We start from the raw sequence: 9,414 nt of genomic DNA, 5'->3' as shown, positions 1-9,414 counted from the left end.
ACAATTACTTATTTTAACTATAAACACAGGATAAAGTAATGTAGAACCTAAAGTACATTTAATTATTTATCTTAAAATATTTTGTTTGTAATACCTGTTAATATATTTGTAAGCAACAAAGAAAGCTTCAGGCTCCTTAAGAGTTTAATCTCTTAGGATAGTATGAAAAGATGGTATGAAATCAAACGCATAATCTGCAAAATTCTTAGGAACTTGTAGAAATGTACTTTATTTCATGCAAAGCTACATAATTTCCTATATTTTAATAGCTAATCAAATAAACATTTCAAAAAATTCATTACATCACAATAAGTTAAAATACTACAAAGCAACTGCAAGTCCACGAGTTTGTCAAAACCAAACTGAGAGAACATTATGCACAGATAAGGCCAAAGATGCTAACTCACATATAGGTAGCACTTTGTAGCTTTTTCCACATACATATTTGAAAATGTAGTGAGAATATGCAGAGAAAAATAGTTACATCCACAACCCATTGGTCAGATAGGAAAACATTTGTCATTACATATCAGGTAGTAATGGCTGATTAAAGATAAATTTGGCATCATGCACCAAAAATCAACATAATGAACATTTAGAAAAATTATCAGATGCACACTTGAGAAAAACCTATCTTCCATTTCCCCTAACCCACTGAATTAAAGAACAAGCACTTTATTAATGCAACACAGGAATTGAGCTTTTGGTATACTTTGCTTGGGTACTGTTAGTTATAAAAAGACACTGAAGGGATGAAGGAATATTTCAAATTCACACTGGACTGAACTTCAGAATACTGCCCTCAGTAAACAGGATGTAGGTAGAACTTATTTGAGAAAGATTTTTAAACTACTTAAAAGCACTACAATTAGTTACTACAAAAACATTTTATAAAAATTAAATATCAGAAAGTAACAACATCAATATTAGAGCTCTTGTTTCAATGCTATATAATTTATAAATATATATTAGATTACAGTAATTTAAAAGACAGGTCCACATGTTCTCTACCTTCTAAGATGAGAAAAATCCTTCAAGCTGTTTTCAAAGTATGGACAAAAACAAATCCATTGGATTGCTTTTAATAAAATAAATACACAGTCTCTCCCCTACAACTTGGTGTACTAAGTCAGGAAGATGCTAGCCAGCACTCTTTTGAGACAAACAGCTCTAAGTGACTAGGTTGATACGATTTTTATCAATAATATCAATTCAAAATTGTGTTGTATAGTCAGATTAATAAATTATGACTTTCCCTTACATTATGTCTGCCATAGTTAACCACTCTTTCTACTCTTTTGCACTAAGTACAGAAAAAATATTTTAGAAAATGACGGGAGATCAAGAGAACCACAAAAGGAAAAGATTTTCAGGAGGAAAAAAAAAAAAAAGTTGATTATCCCCAGGGAGTGTGTTAAAAACAAATGTCTCTTAGAATATCAATGAGAAGAGGAACATGCCAATATTCTTGCTTTATCAACAAATTAAAAATTACAGCAAGGTTTCAATCAACCTCAACAGACAAATCTTTTGACAATAAAATTTTAGGAAGACCAGGCTGAGCGTGAAAGGAATTAGAGGTGAGGTCATGCTCCCACTGATGGGACTCAGATGGGGCAAGGCTCGTGCCTGCTCTGCTGGGGGAGATGATCACAGGGCCTGGTCCTCAGGAATTGGGATAGGGGATGACACGCCTTGTTCTTCCAGCTCTCTGAGCAGGAAAAAAGTCCTTTGGGAAGAAGTACCCTACATCGAGGGAATTCATATTTTAGAAGGCCTCCTGTAAACCCTCATGTAGTGTTCCAACCTCTTCTAATGAAAACTTTGCCAACGCTGTAGGTTATTTATGAGTTTCTTTTCATAAAAAGATACCTCAAGGCTCTAAATCTTTTGGGGGGTTTTGTTTTGTTTTCAACAATCACTGGTTTTGGAAATCCATTTTTATGCCAAAACATTACACTGAAAATAAGTCATTTTAATGAAGTGCCCTCCTTAGTGACCTAAAGACAACACACCAAGCCAGCTTACATCACATTCACATTCAGATGCTGCTTAGTTGTCTAGAAAAATCTGTTTCACTACTTTAGGTGCAATATTGCTATTCAAGTAGTGGGATCTGGCATCAGAACTAGTTCCTTTTGAATGTACAGATCATCAGAAACAACTGTGTACACAAAACAGAAGAAAAATCTGTCAGTACATTAAAAATCACACTATAAAGAGAGGCCTCAGGTAAAAAAGGAATGAGGAAGGGAGGAAGTAAAGAAAGGAAAGATAAAACTCTAAATCTATTTACTTCTCAACATTTAGAATTTAATGTAATGTGATCCATTACACTTCAGAGATTCAAGTATGTTAAGATCTTTCAGGGACATGTTTTGCCTTTTTAGTGCAAATACACTTATCCTTATGATTTTCAGTTATGGTCCATTCAAATCACAAGTACAAAACTCAACATTACTGAACAGTGTAAATTATAATAAGGGAGAGTTTGTTTTTCCTTTAAGATGGTAATCAACACACAACCAAGAACATTCCCTGAATCTATTACAAGATAAAAAATGAGGTTTGTTATTGCACATAAATTAAATTCTTTCATTCGTATGCTGAAGTATACTTTAAAAAAAAAAAACACACAAATCGACTTTCCTCTCCACATTTAATTTCATTTGGGTACACAACCAGTGTAAATTTCAGAAGTGATACTCTAATCAAATAGAACTCAAAACCAAATCAACTGGGGCGCCTGGGTGGCTCAGTCAGTTAAGCGTCCGACTTCGGCTCAGGTCATGATCTCACGGTCCGTGGGTTCGAGCCCTGCATCGGGCTCTGTGCTGACAGCTCAGAGCCTGGAGCCTGTTTCAGATTCTGTGTCTCCCTCTTTCTCTGACCCTCCCCTGTTCATGCTCTCTCTGTCTCAAAAATAAATAAATGTTTAAAAAAAAAAAAAAAAAACAACAAATCAACTCACAGCATTTTTTGATGGTATGGGTTGTCTAATTTTCCAATCTATTTTTTATAAATGGAAAATCCTTGAAAGTTTTAATTTAGCTCTTACCACTCTTGTGAAATGAGGGCCTCTTTTGTGTTGCAATTATTCCACAGCCCTGTATTTATTTGGAAAGAGAGCAAATTCTAGTAATTAGGCTTATCCCTTATGTCTTATTTTAATAATGATTTTTATAAAAATGCTCTATTGATGTAACAAAAGTTAATTAGCAACTTACAGGTGATTCATGAAATTAATAAATTATTAATTATTATTTTCTGCAATGGCTATTTGAATTACTGGTTTACTGAATATCCTTACCTAACGATTATTTACAAAAATAATTTTAAAAGTGTAATCAGTTATCTATTATTTTATAAGAAAGACATCAAAAGCTAATTGTCAGAAGTAATTCTTCAGGAAATTACTCTGCATTTACAGTATCTGAATTTAGCAGTAACGTTTTGCATAAGCTTCCCCCAAAAGAAGACTTTTGTTCGTACTCCAGTTTTTTACACAAGGTGGCTTAACAAGTATTAACTTAGTTCTCCAGCAATAAACTCTTTATTCTTCAGGGGTTAAATCATTACCTTATGAACTCAAATTTACCCAGTCAGGTAACGCCGTAAAATCCTGTAAGATAAATTCTGCTTAAAAAGTTGAACAGTCTAGATCACTTAAACAACCAAAAATCATTTGGAGAGTAACAAAAAGTCACAAAGGGAGCTATATTGTTTGTGAAGTATTACATATACTTCAATTACTATAATCATAACAATTTTAATAATAAAGGAAAGTAGTACATTCCCCTACATATTCCTATCAATCTATTTTAGGGCATTATAAGTTACAGAAGTGACTGCATAATTTCTTCTCTTTTTCTGCTTCTACTTCTCCTACAGCATCTGGGTTTCATGACAAAACCTGATGAGAAACAACATTATACTTAAGGAAAATATTTCAGGGTAAACCCAAAGATGAAAAATACAAAAATATTATTTTCACAGGACTTTTGATAAATTATTCTAAAAACTGTTTTGCTTTGGGGACTTATAAGCTTCTCTGTAATAATAAGAAACTGAACCCCTCTCTGGGCTGATCATTTCTCCACCCAACACCTTCAAGTACCACTAGGAAAAATAGCACAGCTAACAACTTATTTTGTTTTGTTTTTAACTCCAGCATACAAACATCAACTGAATACCCTCACAATAGTTTTGTGAGGTAGATCAGTAGGTAAATAGCAAGTATCATCTTCATTTCACAAATGAAGAAATTGAGGCACTGAAAGGTTACATAATTTGCCCAAGGTATTCAATGGTCGATCATGAAACTACAAACAGTACTGAATTATCTCTGCTCCTGGCCCATAGCTCACTAACCACACTTTACAATGAAAGGTTGTGTGTGTTCTCAAATGGGCAGTCTAAATGATCTTTGACTTTTGAGACCTTTGAGAATAAAATCTATCCATTTATAATTATTTTAAAGGGGGCCTAACCTCAAAGATCATAAAAATTGAAAAAAAATCAGATTAGGATGATATACTATTCCTTTCAGTATCTGCATAGAACTGTCTTTAAAAAAATTACATGGTAATACTAACAGCAAAATAAAAAATTTAAAATTATGATTCAAGGGAGGATTACCTTCAAGAAACATATAATCATATTGTTAGGGTGACTATAGAATTCATTTTCAAACTGGGATATCTAAGAGTGAAAGTGAGCACAATTAACAATTACACACAATTAACAGGTGTTAACCTGAGACTGTCGTGGGCAAGCTCAAGAACAGTCACCACTGGGTGAATCCATAGCAGGGGTCTCTGAATTGCAACCATTTCAGGGACATAAAAAACTCTCCGTAGCATGCTGCGCTCAACAGTACAGTATTCATTGTGCAATAAAACGCTGATGATTTAAAATGCAATACGTAACTTTGGCTTAAACACAAAAGTTAATTTTTTTTTTTAAATAATAAGCATGTTTAACGAAGTTATTGCACATTTCCACTCTATAAACCACCATTTAGGGGCACCTGGGTGGCTCAGTCAGTTGTCCGACTGCAGCTCAGGTCATGATCTCATGGTTCCAGTGTTCCAGCCCTGCGTCAGGCTCTGTGCTGACAGCTCAGAGCCTGGAGCCTGCCTCAGATTGTGTGTCTCCCTCTCTCTCTCTGCCCCTCCCCTGCTCATGCTGTGTCTCTCTCACAAAAATAAATTTTAAAAAAATTTAAAAAGATTGAAATATGAACCACAATTTAGGTGTTAATAATAACTATTTTTTTTTACCTTTTAATAACCAAATGTTATTTTTCAAAAAGCATAAATAGGCACCTTTAAAAATTAGAGAATTTTTATGGGACTCTTTGGCTTTTAAAAAAAACCACCTGCTATTTACCATTAATGCTTCAGATTTTCCTTGAGTGGAATGATCAACACGTAAGTCAATATGCTAAATGATAAAGGTGAAGATTTCTCCCTGAAATGAAAATCTTTTACAAAGCAATACCAAAAGCATAAAATAATTTCCAGTTTCTACCAAAGACTGAAAGAATAATACATCACCTGATTATAGTACACATGCTGAAGATACTAACACTGTCAGCTGAAGTATCATCTTAATTATACATGCAAAAACCCCAAAAATTTGCATATAGAGGTGAAAAAGACCTTTCTACATTCAGTTATGTCTGGTAAGTAAGCCTTGTTTTAAGACATGGGTTTTGAAAATACCATTATTATTTGTGGTCTCCATCTCTTTGGGAAATACAGGATTAACATATTCTTTAGAAACAGCAAAAATGTAAATCACAACAATAAGACGTATGATGTTATTTAGTCATGACTTATGGCTTTCCTGGACCTTTAAAACAACTTTCCTGAAAAAAATTAACCTGAAACAAACTGAACTACATATTCTCAACATATACTGATTTCTATCATGAACTGAATCCTTCCATTACACCTGTACTTCTAAGGCAGACACTTCAGGAATGGTAATAAATCCTATGAGAAAAGATGACACTGTAATCAATAGGCAATAAACTATGATTACTGAGATGTGATTAACTTTCAGTGCCATTTTTGTCCTGACACTTTTCATTAAGAGTACAGTGTAAATTCTAGGGCATACATATGTTCGTAAAGACTGAACTGATGTGTTGATCTTGGTTAGTTGTTCCATAAATTCTTTCAGACTTTAAACATCATCGAATATTCTGCTGTGAGACATCGAGAGGTATCGTCCACCAGGCTGATACCTGAAAGGTGGATAAAGAAATGATCTGAGGCATCAAAAATAACAAAGGAGGAGAGAAAAACAAGGACACATTAAAAGGAAGTGGCTACATAATTAGTAAGCATAATTTGTAAAATCTATTCAGTAGCTGAAAGCAGAAACTTACTCTCCAAAGATATTACCCCAAGGGATTTACTTAATTATAAATTAACCAACAGCTTTTTCTGGAGCCTAGAATACACATATGAGAGGGTGAGAGATGTAAACAGAAAGGGAATATATATATCATGGGATTGAAGATTTAATAATCACTCTTAATTGTTCAGTATAAATAAAACATTCCAGTGTTTTTCCTATTTGTAGGCAAAAATGTCTTCACGCATATGATATTCATGCATATTTTCATGCATATGATATTTTGCTTTTGTTTAGTCATTTTCACAGAGCATAGTGGCTAAAAGCATAGATTCTACAGCCAGAGTCCTGGGATTTGAACACCCAACTTTGCCACTTGCAAGCTGTGTGACTCTGGTTGAGTTACTAAGCCTCTCTGGATTCAAATCCAATTGGATTTACAATCATAAAATGCAGTATTATGGTTAATGTGCTTAGGATAGTGTCTGACACCCAGTCATAGCTATGTAGCTATTGCTAAATACGATAAATTTCACAGATTCTACCAATTTTAATTCTTTCTTGTTTATAATATCACTAGTAGATTATGGAGATAGCAATTTCAACTACCATCACTGGATGCTATAATTTTTAAAATATAAAAGCATTAGAAGGTATAAAAAGGTACCAAAAGTTGATTAATATGGTTTTTATTAGCAGTAAAGAATATTTTCCTTATGCTTATCTCATCAAATTGTATGTTATTAAAATTTCAGAATACTGGAGCCAAAATGACACAGCTAAAGCTTACCTTCCTGGTTCAGATTCAAGAGGATCATCAGTGAATGTTTCTGCATTAAAATCCAAAGGTTCTACATCTTGGAGGAGCTCTATTCGGTCCCTTTCCGTCCTGTTATTAGCCCTGGTATATTTGGATGCTGCTGTAAAAAAAGAAAAAAATTATGTCTAATTTTCTATGGTCTTTATGGGTCACAGTCTATGGACTCCCCCAAAATAGTCAAGATTATAAAGGACGTGAATTTTGATTGTGAAGACAACAGTAAGGAAAGATAACTACTTGATTCCTTAAAAATCAAATTAAAATGATAAATAGTATGACAGAAAGTAACAAGGAAAAGTTATCCCTTATAGCTAATCTAAGCTCAGAAGCAGGTACAATGCAAAGACTCAATTAAAATGAATCAAAATTAACATTTAACTATGGTATCAAAACAGTGAAACTGTTCATTATCAAGTTTCCATTGGTTTCACAGTGAATCCAGGCTTGCTGTATCTCAGTTTTTGACTAGAATTTTCTTTAAAGTGTATTCAACTTAAGCTCTTCAAGAAAGGCCTGAGTCTTTCTCCCATTAGATAAGAGTTTAGGGCAGCAATGTCCAACAGAAATAAAATGCAAGCCCCATATTTACCTTGAAATTTTCTAATAGCTACATTAAAAAAGAGAAACAGATGAAATTAATTTTAATATGTTCAATTCAATACATCCAATATATTATCATTTTAACATGGGACGCCAGCCACATTGCAAATGCTCAACAGCCTCATGTGGCTAATGATTACCAGCTTGGTCAGCACAGATCTAGAGAACTAACTCTCCCTTCTCTATGTGGACGAGGCAGATTTTCTTCATAAATAACCTAAACTTTCACAATGTTGTTTCGAGCAGTCCAATAGCTTCAAAAGAACTTTACGACATAGCTCTTTTTGAAAATTTAAAGTAAGCCAATTCTATCATATCTTACACTTTTGTCATCCTGGATTCTGCCCTTCATCTTTTCTCTCATTCACTTAGCACATATTGGTTGCCTCCCATATTCCAAGTTCTAAGTCATCATCCTAAAGCACTGTATTTCCTCTTCTCTTGACCGTCCTCCCACACTCTCACATCTTTCCACTGCCCTACTCTGTGGTAAACAAGCTTCCAAATCTTTCTAGAATTCTCCCTCTATTACCTAGCTTTTTATTTTTTAATTTTTGAGAGAGAGAGAGAGAGAGAGAGAGAGAGAGAGAGAGAGAGAGACCCCACATGAGGGTAGAGGGGCAGGAGAGAGAATCTCAAGCAGGCTCAGCTCGATACAATGACGAGATCATGACCTGAGCCGATATCAAGAGTCAGACATTCAACTTATTGAACTATCCAGGAACCCTCTATTTCCTAGCTTTAACTAAAACTTTAGCCCTCTATTTCTTCTTCCCTTTTCTGAAGTTTATTTATTTTGAGAGAGACAGCGTAAGTAGGGGAGGGGCAGAGAAAGAAGGAGAGAGAGAATTCCAAACAGGCTCTGTGCTGTCAGTGCAGAGCCCGATGTGGGGCTCGACCTCATGAAAACTCGAGATTATGACCTAAGTAGAAAGCAAGAGCTGGACCCTTAACCTACTGAGCCACCCATGCGCCCCTCCCATTTCTTCTACCCTAAATCTCATTCAAACACATCCTTTCTTGCTCATCTCCAAGGTCACTGCTTATTTTAGGCCCTCATCACGTCTTGATCGCATTACCAAAACAAATTAAACAGGTTTCTGTGTCTTACTTCCCTGGAAATCATGCTGTATATGGTGCTATCAAATTTATCTTCTAAACCAAAAATCTGAGCATGCTCCTTTCCTGATTGAAATCTTACCTTTGGGATAAAATCTAAACTTCTGGGCATGGTAATACCTGCTTCCCAACTATCTCTGTAGCCTCCCCTTATCAGGCTCCTCATACTTCAGGCTCTTGTCACAGAAACAAACTTGCATTATTCCCCCAAGATTCTCACAAGTCACTCATTCGCCCTTCTGCCTAAAGCACCTTAATCTGGCTAAGTACTGTTCATTCCCAAATACCCAGTGAATATTTCTTTATCACAGAAATCCTTTTGCAGTAAAGATCTCTTTTTCCATCCCCTGAGTTGAGTTCCCTCGGCATCAGGTGTGTACCCCTCTACTCTCTCAGCGTTTCTGCGTCTCTCCCAAAGACAAGCATCCTCTGCCATCTACTCAGGTCAGAGTCCTGGGCAAAAACAGGTTTCTTGCCACCTTCCCAGGGCAGATGGCAGGGTCGAGGAT

At 35.1% G+C, this 9,414-nt stretch overlaps 1 protein-coding gene across 6 annotated transcripts in view; it reads right to left on the bottom strand.

The window, feature by feature from the left end:
* Nucleotides 1-205: 205 nt before the first annotated feature.
* LMBRD2 (LMBR1 domain containing 2) overlaps nt 206-9,414 on the bottom strand; it is a 48,259-nt gene continuing 39,050 nt past the window's right edge. The window contains exons 17-18 of one of the 6 annotated variants that reach the window (XM_030331266.2): nt 7,157-7,286; nt 206-6,253 (exon numbers count right to left, since the gene is read on the bottom strand). In XM_030331266.2, coding sequence (XP_030187126.1) covers nt 6,193-6,253; nt 7,157-7,286 — 191 coding nt within the window. In that variant the 3' untranslated portion in view covers nt 206-6,192. Of the gene's footprint in view, nt 6,278-7,156; nt 7,287-9,414 lie in introns of those variants that run through there. The other 5 variants (XM_030331245.1, XM_030331255.1, XM_030331276.1 and 2 more) reach the window with 5 other exon arrangements.

The sequence above is a fragment of the Lynx canadensis genome, chromosome A1 (assembly GCF_007474595.2).
Source record: "Lynx canadensis isolate LIC74 chromosome A1, mLynCan4.pri.v2, whole genome shotgun sequence".
NCBI classification, from domain to species: Eukaryota; Metazoa; Chordata; class Mammalia; order Carnivora; family Felidae; genus Lynx; species Lynx canadensis.
This window is presented reverse-complemented; position numbering and strand designations above follow the sequence as displayed.